Source organism: Vidua chalybeata, chromosome 6, assembly GCF_026979565.1.
Source record: "Vidua chalybeata isolate OUT-0048 chromosome 6, bVidCha1 merged haplotype, whole genome shotgun sequence".
NCBI lineage: Eukaryota > Metazoa > Chordata > Aves > Passeriformes > Viduidae > Vidua > Vidua chalybeata.
Window position 1 is genome coordinate 57,722,409 of NC_071535.1, and position 23,230 is coordinate 57,745,638.

At 36.9% G+C, this 23,230-nt stretch overlaps 1 protein-coding gene across 5 annotated transcripts in view; it reads left to right on the forward strand.

Moving 5' to 3' along the window:
* SBF2 (SET binding factor 2) overlaps nucleotides 1-23,230 on the forward strand; it is a 233,612-nt gene that overhangs the window by 161,588 nt on the left and 48,794 nt on the right. For all 5 annotated transcript variants that reach the window (XM_053946078.1, XM_053946073.1, XM_053946076.1 and 2 more), the window contains exons 17-19: nucleotides 5,754-5,822; nucleotides 21,269-21,439; nucleotides 22,327-22,583. In XM_053946078.1, the coding sequence (XP_053802053.1) occupies nucleotides 5,754-5,822; nucleotides 21,269-21,439; nucleotides 22,327-22,583 (497 nt within the window). The remainder of the gene's footprint in view (nucleotides 1-5,753; nucleotides 5,823-21,268; nucleotides 21,440-22,326; nucleotides 22,584-23,230) is intronic.

The following is a 23,230-nucleotide window of genomic DNA, read 5'->3' on the forward strand; positions in this document are numbered from 1 at the left end:
TTGTTAGGGCAGTATCTCCCAAGTATTGAGTTTGTTCTTACAGTTCTGTCAAAAGTTAAGGCAACAGGTAGTCACCTCTATGGACTTTCTCAGTATGTCTGCTTTTCATTTGTTTTTCAGGTCCCAGAAGTGTTGCACTTATTAAATTGTAGCTGCTTCAATAAGGTTTGATTTCGTGTTTGTCAACAAAAACAAAGGAAAAGTTTGATCCCACTATAAAGCAGAGCAGTAGCTAGCATTGATGGTAGATTGACTAGGCAAAGCTCCATATGAATATTAGCAAGAAAGTAAATGCACATTAATTTTCACTAAGAAGGCAATTTTGCTTATGATTCCAATAATAAGATTTAAACTTCCTTGTGAAGTTAATTATGTGATGCTAGTAAAGGTATTATAAGTGATTATTGTCATATTGGCATTTACTTCAACAAACTCAGTAATTTTTACTATGGCTTTATCTGTGAAGTTAAAGCTTGTAAGTTAAATACTTTTAAAAGTTATTTTGGAAATTCCAAGTAGGACTGTGGTTTTTCAAGACAGCATATAATTATATGAGCTATAATAAAATATTGTTAAATTAATTGTCAGTTTATTTACTTGCATTTTTGATTCTGCAAAGATTGAATATAAAGGACATTGATGGTAATGTCAGTTTACATAGAAGAGGTTTTCTTTGATCAAAACCCATTTGTAATAGTTCAATTGCATTAATTTTGCATTTGTAGATGAATGAGTAAAATCTATGCAGTTTATCTAATAAAAATGAAAAATAACCTCATTAATATTAAGGTATGGTTATGAATAATACAGCAGTTCTATCTGATGGATCTCTATTCCTTTTAGCAAACAAAACAATTTTTCTAAGCTGGACTGTTGAATTCTTTTACTGCTTTAGATAAAAGTAGTATCTTGTGCATCAGGATTGACAGTTCATATTTCCAGAATATAAACTGCATCAATAATAAAAATTCTGTGAGTCAATAAAACCCTGCCCACATAATTCCTCTGTAAGAATTGGGATTAAAACCTGACACCAGTGAAGTAATCTGTTGAATTTGTAACTAATGTTTCACCTGTAATTTGTAGCTGATGTTCTGCACATAGTTACACATGCTGACTTAACTTCTTGGGTTAGTGCTTTGAAAACACATCTGACCCTAAAGTTTCTGGCTTTTTTTTTTTTTTTTTTGGATTCATTTTGAGCTTAGTCCTGCAGGGTGATGAATGCTCTTCGTATGCCTGAAAATTGACTTGAGTTATTCTCAGGAGGGACAGTGCAGTGTTGAGCAGCATTTTTAACAGAGCATGCACGCGTCCTCCTGTGCTGCCAAAAAGGTATGGATCAAGTGCTGCCATATTCAGCTTTTTAGTTTGGATTCACTGCATGCTACAGTGATTTCATGTGATAGTCAGGCCTGTGGGGAGTTCAGGCTATTTGTGGTGTTCCTGAATGTAAGGCAAAATCGCATCCCAAATTTTTGGCATACTCTGATTTCTGCAGATTATTAAAGATGTGGTGTCTGTTTGAAAAGCTTAGTGCCTAAAGCAGAATGGGTTTTAATGCAGGAAGATACTGTATCAGGTAGCAGTTAATGAGAGAGACTATCAAGATGAATTTAAGAAGAAAATTCCACCTCAAATGTTATCTAGATGTTCCATACATGTCTTCTAGATTTTTATCATGTGACTAAGAGAAAGCAGAAATCCCTAAGTACAAGTTGTTGTTTAATGCAGGAAGAGAGGTAATTTTTGTGCACTGTCACAGTGCTTCACTGGCTTGGGCTTGCTCTTGTGGGATATTAGAGGGGACTTCACAGCATTTTTGGACCTGCATGTCCAGGAGCAGATCAGGGGAGATCTTTTCCTGGGGTGGCTTTTCCCAGCTGTTCATCACTAGGACCACACTGCAGAGAGCATCTCAGCTTCGTGATGCTGTACAGTTCCTGATGGTGTACAGTTCCTGATGGTGTACAATTCCTGATGGTGTACAATTCCTGATGGTGTACAGTTCCTCATGGTGTACAATTCCTGATGGTGTACAGTTCCTGATGGTGTACAATTCCTGATGGTGTACAGTTCCTGATGGTGTACAATTCCTGATGGTGTACAATTCCTGATGGTGCACAGTTCCTCATGGTGCACAGTTCCTCATGGTGTACAATTCCTGATGGTGCACAGTTCCTGATGGTGCACAGTTCCTCATGGTGTACAATTCCTGATGATGCACAATTCCTGATGGTGCACAATTCCTGATGGTGCACAGTTCCTGATGGTGCACAGTTCCTGATGGTGCACAGTTCCTCATGGTGTACAATTCCTGATGATGCACAATTCCTGATGGTGCACAATTCCTGATGGTGCACAATTCCTGATGGTGCACAGTTCCTGATGGTGTACAATTCCTGATGGTGCACAGTTCCTGATGGTGCACAGTTCCTCATGGTGCACAGTTCCTGATGGTGTACAGTTCCTGATGGTGCACAATACCTTGTTTTCCAAGCAAGCATTCCAGGCAGTACCTGTCCTGAAGTCAAGAGTGAGGAGCAGAGTTGACTCTCTCCTCCAGCACCAGAAGCCTGAGCCACCTACCAGATTCCAAAAGCCATCAGTGCTCCCCCGTATCAGCCCCATGTGTCCAGCCAAGCAGCCAAAATCTGTAGCTTCCATGCTCTCAGCTCTGCAATCTAATGACAATATGGAACCACCAAAGCTTTGCTGCATATTTAAACTGACTGGAGTATAAAAGTAATTCACATGCGTTGTCAAAGTAAGTGATGTAAGGAAAAACATTCTTATTTATTATTCACTTGTCAATTCAGTGTAGCAAAGCTATTTTAAGTGTACATGAATTCCTGTAACCTTTCCAATCTGCTACAGAGTTCAGCAACTGTCTGGATATAGGATCAGTATGGCCAGAACAATGTGCCAGGTTTTCACTCAATTAGGCATGGATTCAAAGCAGTACTCTGCATATGTCATGGTGGAACTCTGTATTTCACTGTCAAAGGATGCTGGGTTTTTTTGGTGATTAATTTGCTGAAAATAAGTTTTGTTCCCTAGATGTGTTTCAGCTTCATTTTGTGCAAATTAGGTGGAAAAGCTTTGATTATTTTATGGCATTTTATTTTTACCTACTTCTGTAACAGCAGTAAGAGCATTTTTCACAATTGGTAAAGACAATATATGTAAGGCAGCTGGATTGCATTGTTTCAGGGGTCTAAATTAATTGCCTACAGCACATATATGACATTTCCAGTACTTTGGTTTGTCTGTAAAATTGAGAAGCTGAGATTTCAGTGCAACATCTCTTTTAACTATGGCATTCTGTCTTGCAGCTACAATGCAGATAAACAATTAATTAGTTCCACTCATCTTAAAACAACAGTGTTGTAATTTATTCCTAACTGACATAATTTTGTATCCCTTGTCATATACAGGAGAAGAAAAAAAAAATATCTAGAGATAATACTTCCATACTACAAGTCTGTGTACTGCTGACATGGAATATGTGGAGAATTTCGTACTTGAAGGAAGGAATGGAAAAATAATCTAATGTGTTGTTTATATGGTGATGATGTATATCTTTGAGACATATGTTAGCTCTTGGAGTATTGAATGCTCTCTAGGTGAAGATACATTGCTCAGTTTTTATAAAGATATTTTTATGTATATTTTGGATAAAAGCCCAAACTCTTTCAAATAATTTGAGCTAAGGGATTAAGTAGGTAACCTGAAATTGAGGATGGATTATTTTATACCTGGTTATAAATAATCATGTACAAAAATAAGATATGTATTTCTTTGAAAGCTGTTGCACATTTCTAAAGATTGAAAAGTCAAATTTTAAGTGGGAACTGTTCTTGTTAAGTGAAAAAGTAGTAAGAATATTTATCATATATTGAACTAAAAATATGTATGCTAACTTCCAAATGGGGATCAAGGATGTGGATAACAATAGGGAATAATGCAGAAATGTAAAATTGAAAGCAGCTGAGGCTGTGTCCTTTAGCCTTATGCTCTGAGATCTTGCAAACTAATTTGGGTTTGCTATATCCATATTGCAATACCAAGAGGCATCATTGGAACATTTATTGAATTTTTCAGTGTCCATTTTTGTTAGTTTTCCTCTACCAGATTGGAAGTGTGTTATGAAGTGTGAGCACTTGCCAAACTCATGTTGTCCATGCACAGTTAGCATTCATGCATTTGTGCAGAGTTAGACCCATTGGAACCCTCAGTAACTCTGTGCAGAAATAAACCTTCACAACTGTGAACTTGTTGTGTCCCTTTTCAGAACTTATGTGTAAGCAGTTTTATAACTGCTGCTGTATTTATCTATAATGGACATTGGTATTCCATTTAGGTGAGCTTGATTAAAGCAATAGAAGATGAAGGATTTGTTGTTGAGAAATCAAAGGTTAAAATAGACTTTAAAATTATGAGAAGCAAAATAGTCTTGTGATGAGTTTTTTTTTGATCTGTTGTTTTGAACCTGCAATCCACATGACTCTGCAGCCATTTAAGAACAAGAAATGAGATGGATACAAATAACATCCTAATAATCCATAACATTGTTGGTTTTATAATGCAGATTTCATATTTCTGGTATCACAATTGGCTGGTGCCAGGTTTTTGCTGGTTGCTGTGTTTTCATTAACTCTGATATGCTGAAGGCATAAATGTAAAGTCTGGCAGAGGAACACTCAAGATATTTCAATGTTGGCATTTGGTCAGTTATTACAGTTAGTAGGAGTGGTTTGAGTTGCAGGGTGCCCACTGTAACAATAAAGTTAAAAATTTTATAATGAATTGTTCAGCTGGAAATGTTGGTTATCCATTGATGATCCAGGGGCACAATGGTGATACATTTGTCAACTGTACAAGTATGTGCATTATTGTATTCTTCAGTGGTGGCAAAAAGACCTGCTGAAAAAACACCTGATCACTTTTTTTAAAAGTATCATTTTTAACTCTTGATGGTATTTTTTGTTCTTTTTTTTTATGGTCATAAAAATTCAAGTAGTTTGTTTTTTAAATATCAAGTTACATTCCAATTCTGCTTTCTTTTAAAAGACTTCTGTAATAAAACCATGACTTTCATCAGCACAATTACTAGTTGATTTACTTTGGCATACCCTTCTCTGCCTAGAGAGACATGAATGACACACTTGACTGTTGAATGAAGCAATCAGAGATTTGAAGAGAATGGGTTTTCATCTTTTTTTAAAGTCAACCTTGTGCCAAACTTTTGTAGAGGCTGTGGAGGCGATTATTTCACATTGCATAAATGTCACTTCCTTCATGTAGATGTTTTGAGAGGGCATTCTTTGGTTATCACATCACTTCCATTTTAATCAGGTTTGCTCTTGACCCAAATGGAAGCAATCTACCTTTTTATTGTTTCCTAAATGAGGAAAACTTTCCTTATTATGTATAAATGATGACTGTGAATTGGTATTTCAGATATATGAATGAGAAATTGGCTAAAAATTTCTAAAGTGCAAAGAATCACAGCAATACCTGTCTAAGAGAAGCCATGAGAAAATAGATTGATAGATAGAAAGATAGATATATGTGTGTGTATATATATATATACACACACACTCATAAATATGTGTTATCTTTACATGATATCAAATGATTAAAGATTATATTGTGTGTCAGAAGGATGCCAGAGGGACTCCATAAGGCAGAAATGAAATTACAGTGCATAAAATGGTTTTGCTTATTTTCTTCCTTGTTTTTTCTTGCAGGATTGTTCATCTTCAGAAGAATACAGCATTGCTGCAGCATTGCTGCCCCTGACAACTGCCTTCTATAGGGTAAGTTTCTATTGCAACCACTGCTATTTTGTATTTTTTTTACATCACATACGTTGTTAAAATGGAGAAAGAGATGACAGGAGATAAATGACAGGCAGGAAGATTAATTCTAAAACTTATTAATGTCAATGGAAATCATCAAATAGACTGACATGGACGTTACTCTAGGACCCTTATTGATGTTGGGTCATTATGAATATGAGACGTACACCCAGAACGAAATGCGGGCTACATGATGGGTTAGAGAATTATCATTGAATTATATTTAGTCACTAAAATAATAAAATAATTTCTGATGTTACTATGTAAGAACTATTTATTGCAGTACTACTGTGTTTAATTTGGCATGTTAAACATGCACTGGCCATTATAATACAATGGTCACTGTAGTACAGTTGGCCAATAAAGTACTTGGCCAAAAGTACAAGTGAAGTTTCCAGTCTGTGTAGGTCATTTTGGAGGCTACTCTAACTGGGTTGTTTTAACTGTGTATTTGTTTTCATTTTCTAGTTTTTGGTTCTTTTTTAGGGGGGGAAAGTACATAATGTTTGATAGTGGCAAAATGCAATATGATAGTAAATACAAAAATGTAAAGTATATAAATTTTTAAAGTAATTATTTCAGAAGCAGAACTCTTGTAGTATGACTGAATTTATTTCAGTGTCCAAATACAGTAGTGTTTTCACCCATTCTGGGTAGCTCCAGTTCTGATTTTTAGGATGTACATACCTGAGGAGATAAGTTCAGAATGTGGACTTGCTTGCAATATTAAATAAACTTTGCTTAATGTGATTGTTGCGATACAACCCAGTTTGGGAAATAGGTGCTTAGTCATTGGTAATTGGTACACTGTGATAGTGCAAAACAGTAATTGCTTTGACAGCTTATCTACACATTAATAATATAGCAATTGAAAAATGCAACCTTCCACCTTTCAGATGGCCATGGGGCATTTATGAGTAGCCAGAAATGCAGAAAGTTCCCTATTTTAGCTGAATGGAAAGCAAGGTTTCTGCAACAAAAAGCTGCAAGATCAGTAGTTTTTAGTTTAAAATATATGTTCTAATCAATTTCTGGGTTTTTTTAAAACTAGAAAAAGATCCTGTCATGTTGTTTTTAGAATAAAAATGTCAAATTTTATCAGTTATACAAACCAGAATCATCTGTTGAAGGCAAGAGCAATTTTGACAAACTTAAATGTGTAGAAGATTTCCTGACATTTCTTATTTAAACTAGTACTTAACAACATGTATGGGGCATGAAGTGGCAGGGTTTTTTCCTCTTCTTGAACCGTAAAAAAGTTTGAACTGTAAAAAAGCTTTAGTTAAATGTGTTTTAGTTTATAGCTGTACATAATACCCCACAACTGCTCTTGGGGAAGAGTGTACAGAGTATTTTCATTCTCTTATGTAAAGTAGCATGGTGAGATGTTAAATTTTTCAATCCCAGCAAATTGATTTTCTCCCATCTTTAGATCCAAGTTTATCTTTGTTCCCTCTGTTTTCAGTCCTTCAGTAGTGGAATTGTTGTTTCACATTTGCTGCTGCCACAAATATTTAATTTGAGGGAAGAGATAACGAGCTATAGAAATTTCCCTCTTCCCTATTTTATTCTTACTACTGCATAAATTCTACATTTTCAAGAAACTTCTACTTTCTTTTATTATCTGGTTTTTAGTTTTGCTTATAAGAATAGCCAAGAGAGTCCACATAGCTCATTACTTTGAGAGGTACAGGGAGTGTTTTGGGGTGTTGGAGCAGTTTGGTTAGATTCCTACCTTGGTAAAGTTTGATCAAGTAGGCAAAAAAAAAAGAAAGACAACAAAAAGAGATTTTATTGTAGTATCAAGAGTTTTGAAAAAAGCTTTAAAAAGTTTTGATTTCACCATCAAGCAGAGCAAAAATCCGGATTGAATATAAAATATATTTAAGTAATTTCATCTACACACTTGTATTTTTTGGTAGAGGTACCAAGATCTCACACCATTTCTCTCACAGAAAGTTCTCTGAAATCTTTTTTTAATAGCCTGGACTATTTAACTCTAAAAATACACTCAGGAAACTGTGAGTCCCTCGGTGGAAGAAGCATGATGAGTTTTTTAATGTTCCTGACCTGAATTAAAAATTAAAATAACCTGACTATTAACTTGCAAAAGCCAGCTGTTAATGCATAATAGAAAAAGAATTTTGTTTTTCCCAGATCTAATCCTCAGGTTCAGTGATGGTCCCCTTTGGTATGTCCCATTAGATACAATTCTTTGGCAAAAGTACTTATTTTGGCATACAACTATTCATACTAAACACAAACTGACATGCTGTTCGGAACATAAGATTATTACACTAACTTTGCAGTGGTTAGTTAAAATTCAGATTAACAGTTTATGGTTCAGTTTGAGTAGAACTTATACTTTTGAGTAAACTGATTATTTTTTGAGTAAAAAATTATACTTTTTGGAAGCTCTTTCAGCTTCTCTAAAGGTTTTCAAAATTGTCTCATAGATTAGAGTGAATATATTCTACCTGGCATGAGCCTGTGCTTCAACATGAAGAATTATCTTACCTCTGCCATAGGATTGTGTTGATGCTTCCCAAGGATGAAGCAGTGCTTGGCAGAGTGCAGTTGTTTTATTGGTGTTTCTGTTCTCAGAATACCATGTTTACTGCCAGCAGCCTGTTAAATCTCATCTCACCCACCCCTTTTGAGACTGGACAATGTTCTTAGTAGCCAGGAGTAGACAGGAATTGTGCTTGTGACAGTGGCACAGGGTTCCATTTGTGTGTACACTGGGGTCATTGCACAGGCAGTGCTCCAAGTCAAGCTATCAGTGACAAAATCTGAGTAAATCTAAAAGTATAGTGGAGTTCTAAGAGTCTGTACAATTCAGTCCAGTCTGATATTTTACCATCTATGTTTGCTGTAGCATTTTGATGGGAAATCATGATGGGATTTCATGTTGCAGCATTTCATTGTTAGCGTAATTCCTCTTGCTTCCAATGAAGAAATATAAAGAAGTTACAGGACTTCACAGTTCCTTTATGGAAGGACTGTTGTGTTCATGAAATGTTAGGTTTCATTTTATTTATCCAAGACAAAGCAGAGCAAAAATGAAACAATTACCTGTTCTTCCCAAATAACTTCACTGTGTTTTACTGAACACAGTGCAGTCACCAAGTGTTTGAGGTGTATAAATAATGAGAAGGATGTGGTTTTGTTTGAGTTCAGCAGATAAGCCAAGAAACTGAGCAGTAACACAACTTAAAACTTGGTGGTGATGTTGGTAAGATTCTGGAATGGTTGTGTCATGCATTAGCCTTGAGGGATTTTAAAATATTTTTTGGTAAAACGGCAGAAAACTTAAAGAAGGTAGCAAGCTGGCATGATGTAACCCATCTTGTCTTAATGCCTTTGCTTATTTAAAAACTAGTCTAGGGTATTTCTACACAAATCCAATTAAAATTACAAGAAACATCACGCTGTGTACAGCGTGCTAGGAGCTCTTGGGATGTCTGGTGAAATTTCAGAATTCTCCCTGAAGTCTGGTGAGTGATCTATTGTGAAACTTGATCAGGCAGGATTTGATCACACTCTAAGTCAGAGCTGATGGGATTAAAGTCATAGACAGGAAGTCAGCACTGGTTGCATATTTGTGGCCTGGAGTAATAATTGAATTTTTCTAGAAAAAATAGTCCCAATGCTTTTTAAAATTTTTAAATATTGGACACAAGCTATTAGCAGAATGTGACTCATCAGTGACAGTGGACTTTGGTGTGTACTGCTAATGTCACAAAAACAAACAAATTTTGCTTCTGGGTTAGAAAAAGGTTTTAGTTTACCGTTAGTAATACCGTTGGAATTTTGTTTAAAATTGAAACAATATAAATAAAATGTATTTATACGTGAAGATAAAAGAATTTTTCCATGTTTTCATGGTACCAATGACCCACGCTTATTTGCTCATTTCTTCTGTGTATAAAGTGGAAATGTAGTATTCCATGGTGCTGTGGAAAACAGGTCTTGTTCTACACGTGGGAAGAGAGGAGGAGAGGGAAGGGACCTATTTCAGTGATGCTTTCCTTGCGTGAACTCCGCGAGGAGCAGCTTGGCGCTTGCGCAAGCGGCATCGTCCCATCCGCGGCGGTTGGGTTCCCTGTTTCACTCTGGCTCCCTGCCAGGCTGGCAGGATGTGGTGAGCCCCACGCTGCCTTCTGGAGCGCAGCCAGGCAGGAGCTCCAGTTCCAGCCTGTCCTGGACAATGACACAGCAGCAGAGCTGCCACCCCAAGGTCCCCAGCGCTGCCCCAGGCAGGGGCCACCGCTGCATCTGCCCTCCCCGGCAGCTCAGCTGATCTTCGGCACTCTGGTCAGCCTCCCTCGCATCCCTCACCCACTGAGTGTTAGGCACAGCTGTGTTCCCCTCTCAACCTGATTGTTCAGATTATAGTAAAGTTTTCTACTCCTCGGGGATCTTTGCCAAAATTTTATGACTAAAATGTTGTGGTTAAACTGTATATGATATCTGTGTTCCCATACCTTTCTACCACATTGCATAGTCCACAGTAACACTTGCAAATTTTCTGTTGTTTGGCATTCAGAAGTGTTTGAATAAAGGAAGTGGCCTAATAAGAATACACTATTCTAAGAGTAAAGCTTTTTCTGTGTAGATGTCATGAATGGGCTTCCACATTTATAAACAAGCATTTCTTTAAATGGCAGTATTCAGAGCATTATTATTTATTAGAAAATTAGAGATTAATTAATTAGAAAATAATTCATTAATTTGAGTCAGTTGTTTTTAATGGTTTGATGTATGCTTGGAGAGTGCTGATCTAGTTTAGGCAAAAAAAAAAAACAAATGCAACAAAATGTCTCATAGTTTGGATGTATTACATTCAAATTGACATTTGTCCTTTCGCAAGATGCACTGGAGACTGGTTTTGAATTTTTATGTGACTAAATTATGTAATTCTTGGGAGGGAGAGAGGGAAAAACTGATTTTTAATTGATTTTTTTTTTAATGCTTCTAAGCCACAAAATTTCTAATAAAATTTCAGTTGGATACTGATGTGAATTTTTTTGTAGAGCTTGAAATGGAATGAGAGAAATGAGTCTGCAGCTTTGCAGACTGGGGCTGGCTGAAATCCTTAGGATATGGCATCATTGGGCTGTTCATCTGCATGGCTGCCCATTTTTCATTTGTACTCCATGTTCCTGTACTTTTGTTGAGAATGAAGGAGAATTACATAAAATCAGAGACTTTTTTTCAGAGTTTTTAAAAGAACAACATTTGGTGTAAATAATTTAACTTAAAGTCTTTGCATATAGTACAGAACATTTATTCAGGTCATCTTAAGAAGTACCCTGACAGCATTTTTGTGAAGAAAAGGATTTTAGTCCAAGGGCTTTTTTTATAATCTTCAAGGAGAATACAAAATTGTGAGTTAAGTAAGAAGTTGAATTAATAAAAAAATGTGAAACGGGAAGTATTTTATGTTAATGCACAAATAGAAATCATTTTAATGTTTTCCATAGTGAATTATATGTGGTGTTTTGCATAGCACAATAATAAAATGAAAGTAACTTGAGTGTGGACTTTCCTAGCTGAAATGGGTTACCAAGTTTCAATAAGTTATGGTAGATACTCAGTGGAAGAAAGTCTTTAATCCTTGAAATGCCTGGAGAAATGACTGCTCAGCTCCAGGGCCTGTTGGGTGTAGGAGGGATTCCCAATTTCATGGATGAAATTGGAGGCAGTACTAGTGAAATTCAGCAGAGTTTATAGTATTTTAATCATTATCATGAACCCTCCCCTTCCAAGAGAGACCCGATTCAAGGTTAATTATCTAACAGAAGCTTCATCATTTGAAATGTGCTCTTTGTTGTGTAGCAGCAGCTGCGAAGTCACAGGAAGGATACCCCATGAAAGGCTGATGTGGAAAATCTGTGATTATGGGTGAAGAGTTGATTGCAATTTTATGTCTTTATCAGGCAAATTTTACAGTTAGTGTCAGCTGGAATCAGTGGAATATTGGTCCACCTACTGTGGGAAACAGTGGAATAATTTGGTACTAAGATTATCTCTGTTACTTAATGACAATATTATAATAGTGTTTATTTTAGAATTTGTGTAAATACCAGGGAATTGCACAAAGCTATTGGATGATGCAGTTAATTTAGAAAAGCAAAATTAATGGGTTTTTTTACATTCAACATGAATTTTGATTTTTAACTTTAATTTCTGCACAAGTGTGATTGTCCCAAGTAATTCTCATACTCATCAGCATGTTTTTAGCCTCCTGGAAAGCTAGGGAGACATTCTGTAATGTGTTAGCTTTCTACACTGAAATATTTTCATCCTTGCACCTAGATATTGTGCTTCCTTCTAAAACTTTCTGTCCTACTCTGGTGTGCTTGGATTAAAATCACTTCTACTTTAAAATTCTTCACTCTTGAATTGCTGGCTTTAATTTAGGAAACTCCCATCGTGAAAGACTTCCTTTATTGTCTTGGCAAGGAGTTTTGTCTGCTTCCATTAATTTTCTTTTTGTATCTCTATCCTGCCAGTTCTGATACTATCTTAGTCTATGGAAATGTTTTTGTGACTGAAATAGTATTAAGTAACATTATTTTTAGTACTAAAATTATTTTTTTTATCCATTGTCAGAAAGCTAATCCCTTTAATACAGAAACATATTTAAGTTGCCTGCTTAAAAAGAATATGGCTGCATCATGTAATGGATAATAGGGGAGAAGCTGAACCACAAAGGAACATTTACAACATTATCAAGTCTGTATATGAGCATTAGTTGCATTCCTGGAAAATCCAGGAGCCTTAATTGTGGACCAGAACTGCTGGTGTTACTTTTGTACAAAAAAAAAAACCAAGAATTTTACTTTTGTACAAGAAAAATGAAGATACTTACCCTCAAGAGCTTACGACAAGTATTTGAAATAAGTAGTAATACTTGAAGCCAGGCAGTTTGAAGCATTGGAAGGAAGCTGTGGAGTCATCATTATAGCTCATGATTCATGACAGTCATCATTATTCATAATAGCAGTCATTACTGTTGGTGATTCTGTGCACCAGTAGGTTAATTAGGGCTGAAGTTTTAACAGACATGACCTAAAATTAGGGTTTTATTGACTTCTGAGAGAGAATAATGTGGTTACTTGGCAGGTGCTTATGAATATGAGTGGGATCAGGGAAGAGCATTTTTAAGGCAATGGTCAAAGTTCTGTCAATATTTCCAAACACTCCTCCAGTCAAAAGTTTTATTACATCCATTAAAATTTATTTTCATATAAATATTATAGTTCAGTTAATTATTTTTGTAAAAGCAAATATACTTTTCATGTTAAAACAGGAATCTGGGGATTCTTGTTAGTTATGATCGGGTGCTTTTGCAGTATCCCTTGCAAACACAGGCACCCAAAAGTCATCTCTGATCCTTAAGATTTTAACTTGTGTACTTTGCTTGTGATAGATATATAATACATGCCAGTAGAATACATTTATGTCTTTGCAGTAGAGAATATCTCACTTAGAAAACTATTTCTAGGTGGGGGAAAAGGAAATTAAACAAGAAAGTATAATACAACAGGTTAGCATATTAATAGGAGAGACTAACTGGAGAATGTTTTTAACATGTGTCTTTACAAGGAATTTAGGAAATCCATTACTGAGGTAACTTTGCTCTGTTGAAGTAGCTGACTTTCCCAGAATGGTAATGCAGTGGAAAACATAATTTAGCAATCTGTAGTTCCTTAGTGGTTTGTGGGAGGAAGTACTTGGTCAGGAAGAAAAAAAAAGGAAATTTCCCCCAATTAAAATGAGACGTAATGATAAATTTTGTAGTAAATTTGTGTTACTGAGGAGCTGACCCACTATTGCCTAGAATAAGGAGAAAGCTTTCTGTTGCATTTCCTCTATATTGGATCACATCATTTGTAACTGATTTCACTTGAGCTTGTTTTCTAGAAATGATACATAACTCTGGTTTAAGAAGTTTCATTTCGTTATTGCCCATCTCTTTACGTTGTTACTTCTAGGGGGGATTACAGTGTTACAGAAATTCTGATTCACTTCGAATTTTCACCATGAAAGAATTTCTGGTGGCTTAATTAAAATCTAGTAAAGCTTCTGAGCTTCATGCGTAGGAATGTAAATGAAGTAACAGAGTCCCCCATGCATTTTCCATATGTGTAAGGTCAACTTTGCCTCCTCATCACCACATCCTTATCCCGGTAGAATGGAACTTTCTGGAACAATTTCCTTCACTAAGTTCCATTTAATTTTAGCATTATTGTCTGATTTGAGCAGCGTTATTTTATGTTTCCATGAGAGAGCAAATGCTTACAGATGGTAAGGGAGAGAAATTGCTGCTCTATTTGTGTGTATTGCCTGCTTCTCTGTGAATGTCTCAGTTGCCATCCTAGATAGCTCATCAACAATTTAAACTGAGTGTGACCAAAAAATTGAGGTGTCACAAACACTTTTCTTACGTACATGTCCAAGTGATTTAAGCCCAAGATTGGAGTTTTTTATCTCCTACTCTTGTTTTCATCCATATCCCTGCATTTTTTTCCATTTGCTGTTTCTGTACCCTTCATGACAGTACCTGCCATTGGAATTCTTGGTAGGATGCTCTTCTTGGCTTCCTCTGATTAATCACAGCTCTCTGAACTTGTGTATACCACGTCAGCTCGTTGTCATGAGTTCATAGTGCTGTGCCAGGAAGAATTCACAGGGGAGGTGTGTGGCTCTCCTCTTCCTCATGCCCTGCATGTGCCAAAACTGCACCTTACCATTTGGCAGAACTGTTCCTGACAAGATTCTGCTCTGTAAGGCACTTCCATTCAGCACCTCCACAATCATTTTCTGTGTCTGTTGGTCAAACTGGATGTCGTTTGATCTCTCAAATGGCTTAGCTCAGAGTTCAAGTTCAGTTTTCTTTCCTTACTTTCAGAATTCTTCATAATATTGCAGTTCCTGATTTTGCCCATCCTCTTTCTTTCACATGAGCCATGTAGTATATATATAATTTGTATTGCCAAGATGAGATCTACTGCTATTAAAATTTTACGAATTTGAAATTTATATTCTCTATTGTACCCTTACATCTTACAAATTTGCTCATCCTGTTCTTGAGGGCTACTTGAGGACTATTGTTTTAATAGTTTCTTCAGATAAGGAAATGCTGCTTATTGAGATAAATTAATAAATAATTTGACCAGTGAGGAGAGAGAAAGCTCCCACAGAAGAAGGAAAATAGTAATTAAAGAACTACTAGAATGAAGTGACAGAAGAACTTAAAGTAGTTACTTTACTACCCCCTTGGGGGATTGCTTAGATGCTCTATTTAGCTGGGCTTTAAGTTGCATATCAGGTCCTCAATAATTCTAAGAACCATTATTTGAATGTAGATAAAGCCCATCAACTTCTGAGATTTACAGTTTATTTATTTCTGGGCACAGACCAGGATAACAACTTTGTTGCTGTGGGTTATTTTCGTGGATAGAGCCAGTGGCACCATTCCAATGCACTCGCAGGTGCACTCCCTGCTGAACCACCTGATCCAAAGGGATTCAGTGACTTTTTAGGAGATTTTCAAAATAACTGTGTCAAAGCTTGAAAAGCTCTTCAGATGGATTCAACAGTTCAACTGAGAATTTGTGAAATCTGTATCTTATCTAATGGATTTAACCCACCAAAACTTTAAGATGCTATGTAGAGGGAGAAAAATCAAACCATTTCTCATCCACTTTGTGGAGTTTAACCTTATTTAGAACTGTGAAGTTCTGGTATGAAAAAGTCTTCTCTTTTTTATGGGATCTGAACAGATGTCGTTCTAGACAATTTTAGTTTCCTTTCTTTCTTTGTATAACAAAACTATTTAAATCTCTTCTTTATCTCTTTGGAGAAGGAAGTATGTTATTACGTGTATTATTTAATGTTACAGGGAACTTTGTAGCATGTATCCATCTTGATAAATCTGTGTAGAAATCTGAGGTAATCTGCATGGCTTTAAGTAATGTCTAGTAAATTACACATGACCTTCAGGAATCTAGGATTAGAGATCATGAGTAATTAGATGTTTAATGACTTTTGCCAGAAAATGTATACAGTAAATAAAGCTCCATCCAGAATTACATCCCATTTTTGCAAAATTCTAGAATTCTATTGCCCTCTGCTGGTTTAGTGTACCTGGCTGTGATTTGGTAGCGCTGAATTATGAGTGAATTGACCTTCCTTTTATTTTTCATGGTGAAATAATAGTAGATAAACAGTGTAATGGATCACTTTACTACTCATTTTATTTTAAACTAGAAGTCAATCTTGAGTCTGGTTTGGTGGCAGGAAAGGGGACAAATTGTTTTCTTTTTTGTTGCCGAGATTTTCAGGTTGGAGACGAAGTTCAATTTAATATTTCACCATTTTTTTCTAAAGCATTTAAATAGAAATTAACAGAAGCTTTGCAGTTCTTCCTTCATGCTTTTATGACATTTCCCCACATTTGTGTGCACAATATGTGTGGGTATAATTTTATACTTCAGACCAAATAGGAAAGCCATCCATCGAATTGAATTTTTTGACTGATGTTATCCATGCAGCGCACGGTCAGACTTGAAAACATTCTCGTATACAATTATACTTGCTGGAGTATGTGTGTGTAATGGCTTTAAAGTGAAAGAGGGTAGATTTTAAATAGAAAATAAGAATAAATTGTTTATTGCAAGGGTGATGAGATGTGAGGGAAGGCTGCCCCATCCCTGGAAGTGTTCCAGGCCAGGTTGGATGGGGCTCTGAGCCACCTGGCACAGTGGAGGCGTCCCTGCTCAGGCAGGGTGCTGGAGCTGGGTGATCTTCAAGGTGCCTCCCAAGACAGGGCATCCTGTGGTTCTGTGCTACGTGCACACACCGCAGTGTTATCTGCAGCTGGGATGTAGATAAAGCTCTGTCCTGCTGGTCAGTCAGTGAGGGTTGATCCTGGGGGACGACTTTGAAGTCTTTTGGGGTTTAGCAGGATCTGTGTGGGCACAGCATGGATGTGACTGCAGGACTGGCTGGTAGAACGTGTTTATGTGCAGAATTTGGTTGGCATCACTTGGCCAGGGGTGGCTGCAGTAACTGCTACCTGCTTAGGTGTCAATAGGTGCTGACTGACTGGATGTTTATCTAAGCAGGGACAGGGACAGGGAGCAGCTCTTTAAATTGGCAGTGCCACTGTGTCCTGATGAGCTCTACGCCTGCACTTGCACATTCCAGGGATAACTGTAACCAGTAGAGGAGAGGAGGAGCTTTGGCATGCAAAGGTGCTGCAGTAGCTTCCTCGCAGAGGTCAGATGATGACCCACAGCCAGTGATTCCTGGAGGAGCTGAGCAGGAAGCTACTCTTTATGTTCAGCAGCACCCTGCTTCTCACTTGTTCTGCCTCATTTTCTGAGCATATATATCCAAACCAATCACTCAGGCTGTCAGTTGGAGACAGAAATACACTTTATTTCTGAAGTAAACTGGCTTTCTCTAAAAGACAATGCACTGTTGAGTTTGCCCCTTCATTTCTATAACTGAGAGACATGCAGCAAAATCTTGTGAGGAAACAGCAGTTAGGTGTATTCATACTTTGGGTTTTATTCTTTTTGGTTTGAAAATCACTTTTCAACTTCACAATCAACAGCTGGATCCTCTGCTTTGCTATAACAAACTTCCTTCTTTAAGCTTTTGTGGTGTAAAGGGTAGTAACTGCTGAGTGACCAGCACAGCACATGCTTTTCTTTATCAGTAACAAGCAATCTAGATAATTCAATGTTACAGAGACATTCTTTGAGGACCTGGACCCCACAGCAAGTTTGGGAGTCTTGGAACTGGTGCATATTTCTTACTGAGCTGCAGATACAATTTTCACAATCAGGAGTATCCAGTGCAGGGAAACAGGGAAAAAAATCTAGGCAGGTGTTATTCAGTACCTCTCAGTAAAGTGGAAATAATGGCAAGATAATTCCTGAATTCAGGAAGTTGCCTGTATAGTCTTACATAGCAAGTCCCAAACCTACCTTGTGTTCTCACAAACTGTAGTATGTAATTAATTATTTTGATAGCATTAAGGTCTGTTTCATAGGGAATTTGGGAAAGGAGTGTTCAGGGGTTCTTAAGTTTCATTAATCTGTTTAAAGGACTCGGTGTCCTTTGCAGAAGTTAACTGATTTTCTGTTGGTTGTTACAATTTGCACCTCAATGCTCTTTCTGTCATATTGACAGCTTTAGAATAAGGACTTCATCAGTTCAGAACTACTTTTATTATTTTCTTCTGGGCTCTCGTTTAAGCTGTCAGTCCCTAAATCCTCCCTTGTAAGTAGGAAATTCTTCTGCTGCCTCCTGCATTCATTCTGTCTGGCAGGAGTGAGTTACTGGGATAGAGAGAAAGCACAAATATCAGTGTAGTTTAGCTGTCCTGTGGAGAGCTAGGTGAAGATACGTTTTATATATGTAGTATTTCTTGATGGAAAACACCAAACTGCTGTTCTACTTAAACTGGATAAATTCTGAGCAAATTCTTTTGAGTGCAGCAGTAAACATTGGGGCCCTTTTGATGTGTTAGGTGAGTTTCCATTCTAGGGAAATGGGCTGACTAAGCGCTCTCAGCATAGAGAATATAGACACTGCAAACTTCATGGAATGCTTATGTTTGTACCAAGAGTATTTTTAGTCCATGGGTTTAGGCTGCACAGGAACAACAGTGGTGCTTCTTGAGGTTGGTATTGCTACTGTTTTTTTTACAAACAAACTAACCCAAACAAGCAGAGAATCCAAAGTGATTTTGCCCAAAATAACTGGCAGAGCCAGGAACTGCAAGTCCTGATTTTGATTCTGTGCTCTGGCCACTGTCAGGTTTTGCCATTTGTTTCATCACATGCAGGTGATGAGAAGGATAATATTTATGATCACTGAGCTTTTTTTGATGTGTTTTCTTTCATGCTTTTGTAAACAAAGTTTTTCTATTTGGTCTAGGAGTTATTGTCAGTGTTGATTTACGTCGTTATATGTGAACATAAATCTCCATTGTTTAAAAATTATGTTTTGTACATGGCTGTTCGTGGTTTTAAATTATGAGCACAGGAAGAGCATCTAAAAGCCCCTCAGCTTTCCTGTCATGTTTGTCCCCATGTGAAAATCATTTATCTCATTTTTATTTCTTTAGACCCACGGTTAGGAGCTTAAACTTTGTTTTGAGCTTGTGTCAAAGATCACCCCTTTTCTACCCAGTTTACCCAATTACCTGATGTGGGTTGAATTATCAAAGGCAACTGAAGAGGTTGGTAGTCAATTCATTCCTTTGTGTGCATTTACTGCACAAATTGATGTGAATTAACCCTACCAACTAGCTAGGCTTGAGCAGACTTTTTATTTCTTTTCTCCTTTTGTTTTTCCTTCCCCTTTTACTTTCCTTTCCCCTTTTACCTTCCCCCTCTTCTTGATATTCATACTCCCTTTTTTTGCAGATATGTTGTGACTGGGAATTGAGTCCCAGTGAAAAAACAAATAATAAATCAAAGTAAAAGTCATGATATGGCTTTAGCACTAACCTTTGCTTTCAAGCTATGTTGTCCATATTTTTATTCCATGATTTACCCAGCATCCGTATTCCTCTGTAACACAGGTTTTGTGCATCTGGATTTTGAGGTAGGTCAATGATTGGGCCAGATCAGTTTGTGGGCCCTGTGGTGTGTCTTGTGTATGATTAGGTTTTTTCAAGGGAATATCCAGCAGTCCCTACAAAGATGAGTATGACACTGTTTGTGCTGACCTGTTCTGTGATTTAACAGCTGGATCAGGCGTGGGAGATCAGTTATCATTTCCTGTCATCTGCCATAAGCTGTGCCACAACTGAAACTTGGGCATCTGTTAAACAAACCAGATATCTTCTCTCTGCCTGTACTGAATAAACAAAGTCACATTGAACATTATTTGAGTAGATGTAGATTTCTTTAGTAGGTTACCAAGAAATTCCGATGAAATTCCGATGAAATTCTGCATGATCAAATCAAAATTATACTGCTCACTTTTGGAAGGCTAAGCACAAGAAGGCACTTCAATTGGGTAAATTCTATTAGCATGTCACATAGAGTTTCCTCAGATACAGAATTTTCAAGAACCTTTGATAGTGAATAAGTACATGGCACATGATCAGGACTTTCAGTTCATGCTGTACTTGGAGGAACTTAGTGAGGAAAACACGGTTTGAAGAATTGCAAAACTGGAAATCTTTAAACCAGACTGCAAAAGTTTTGGTTGTAATTTCTTACCCTTCCATTTGAATGCCCAGGTGCCAGCTAGGGAAATATTATAAGTACTGGCTGTTCTCTACAATTCTACAGTTACAAATATTAAATGGAGCAATATTCATGCTCTCCAGGAAAGTGGTTCAGAACATAATCACTACAGTAAAATCTAAGTTCTGGACACTGTGTGTTTCAGGTATGGGTAGTATTGTGAGTGACAGGCATTAGATGAGGCACCCAGTAATGTACTTTATTCTTCAGTTCTGCTGCAGAAATAATCATAAGCACAAATTTAGATGACCTGCTTCTTTGCTATATGCAGTATACAACACATTGTTTTGTGGCCTTATTTTTTCAAACAGTAAGAACAGATGATAAAAGATTTCATTATTTGGGCCATTGAAATAAATTTCGTTTCTTTGTATGTGGTTATCAAGAATATTAAACAACTCCCTGGGAGATTAGTGCAATCTAAATAAATAGATGTACTTGAAAAAAAATGGTTCATTCATAATGACTAATGCTGTAACAATTCTGGGTTTGTTTGAGACTTTACAGTGATCCAGACCCTTGTGACTTCAAAGAACATACTCAAATTAGCACTCTTTCAGGAACTGGATTTGGGTCATTCAGTTCAGTAAATAACACTGAAGATAACAATTTATCTAATCTTCTGCTGTTGCAACAAATGCAGATTATCAGAAGGACTCAGCTGATACTATTATTTAAATTTCATTACTACAGTTCTAAATAAAATGAGAAATAATTTTCATCTGTTTGAATACTGATTTCTATGTTGTACAACTAGGTTATTAGAAAAACTGTGGGTTTTTGGCAAGGAAGATGTTTTATATTACAAATGTGTTCTGTACTGTTATCACAAAATTCTTACCTCAGTCCTCATTTTTCTACTCTGAATCAAGAAAACCATGCCTTGCACTGGCATTAGACTTGTATACAACCTCCCTGTGTGTTAATTTCTTGAATGACACAAAACTGGAGATAATTTCTCTAGCCTATATTGCAGTACAAAAGTTGCTATATTTCATATTTCAGCCTGTACTCCTGATTATATATACACATATATGTGTGTCAGTTCTGAAGTCATAGCCTTTAAAAAAATTGAATAATAGGACTGATTGGTCAACTTTGCACATTTTTTGCTTTCAGAAATTAGCACCTGGGGTTAGTCAGTTTGCTTACACCTGTGTACAAGATCATCCTATCTGGACTAACCAACAGTTTTGGGAAACAACCTTCTATAGCAACGTGCAAAATCAAGTTCGCTCCCTCTACCTTACAGCCAAAGATGACAACCATGCAGTGCAGTTGAAACAAAAGGTAGGAGACTCTATTAAAATATTAAAGTAACATTTTTATTCACATCTTAATTGTTTCCTAGGTTACAGAGAGTTAAGTTATGGTTTTTCCAATTTTATATGTTTTTCTTTTCATTTTCTCCTGTATTACACAGTATACAATAACATGAGAAATAATAGAAATTTACATTTATCTGCAAAGCATTATCATTTGATGTTAGCTCAATTTAGTGTGGAAAAAGCACTGGCAAGATACCTAGTCATTCATTAATTTAACATCAGGCTTTAGGTCACTAATATTAGCTCCCAGATTCCTTTGTTCTACTTTGACTGTGTGCCATCTACCTAGTTTGACTAAGGTAATGCTAGAATTGGACTCCAGCATATAAAAACATGAATGTTTCAGCTGATCTGGAAGCTATTTATACAAAAGCTTCCCTCACCTGAGCATCCTAGGAATTTGGAGAATATTGCCAGCATCAAGCCATGAGCTGCATGTTATTTCTCAATCTGATTTATGCTTGTTCTTCTTTGAGCTAAGTGGGTAAGCTAAGGAAAGCAGCTGTGTTAAAATCAGATAAAATCAATAAACCACTCTGAAGAAATGTGGAAGATTGGATGGCATAAAAAAAGGCCTTAAAAGCAATGATGTTATATATGCCCATGTTGTGCTACTGATGCATTTCAGTAAACTGCTCTCAAACCTCAGTTCCCATAATCATAACTCTCCTTAAACCTTGTTGAGGGTAGTTATTTGCTCTTTCTTTTTAAATGAATATATAATTTAAATACCTGAAGAAGTTTAATTAGCAATTTAATAAATAAAGCTTTGGCTAAGCATTGGTTTTTTTAAATTGTAGCTTTATCTTTTCTTCTTTGTCTTTATATTTCTTTCTCTGTGTCTTCTAGGAGAAGACTCCTGCAGACCAGGAGAAGACAGCAATGGACCTGGCTGCTGAGCAGCTGAGGTTATGGCCAACCCTTAATAAACAGACACAGCAGGAGCTGGTCCAGAATGAGGAAAGCACAGTTTTCAGCCAGGCCATTCATTTTGCCAACCTCATGGTCTACCTGCTGGTACCACTGGATACAAGTAAGAACAAGCTGCTGAGAACATCAGCCACTGGGGACTGGGAGAGTGGAAGCAACAGCATTGTCACAAACAGGTGGGTACCCAAGGCCAGGGCTCACCCAGCAGGATGGGACATGGCTTGCACAATGGCTGTACTCTAAATACCAGGTTGTTTCAGCATCTTCACTTCCTTTCAAGTTCAGTAGTTGAGTAGAAGTCTAACATGATTCCTCTCAAATAACAGAATTTTGTCTGGAGTGCTTCCATTTAAAGGAACATTGTATTGTCCCAGTAAGAATTTTTAATCTGTTAATGCAGATGTTGGAGACAAACATGGGGTTTGGTGAGAAAGAAACAGCAGCCTCAAACCCACTCTGTTTTTATATAACTTGAAAAAACCACTGTATGAACCTAAAATCAAGAAAGCATTTGTATAGCATCTATAAAATCATCATTTCTGTGCAACAGCTGCAAAGGAGGAAAGGCACTGAGGTCACAAAAAGCAAGAGGGCTAAACCACAATGGCAAAGGTTAAATTACTAAGGAAGCAGTAGGAGTATAACACCAGTTCCATTCATTCCCTAGCATGCAAATCCAGGACATTTCATAACAAGCCTTCCTCCCTGTTTGTTTATTGTCTTCATTATCACCTCTCCGTGCAAATTCTCACTTGATAAAATTATAGAACATTCTGTGAGTACATTGGCATCAAGTAAAAGACTTATCAGGATGAAACTCCCC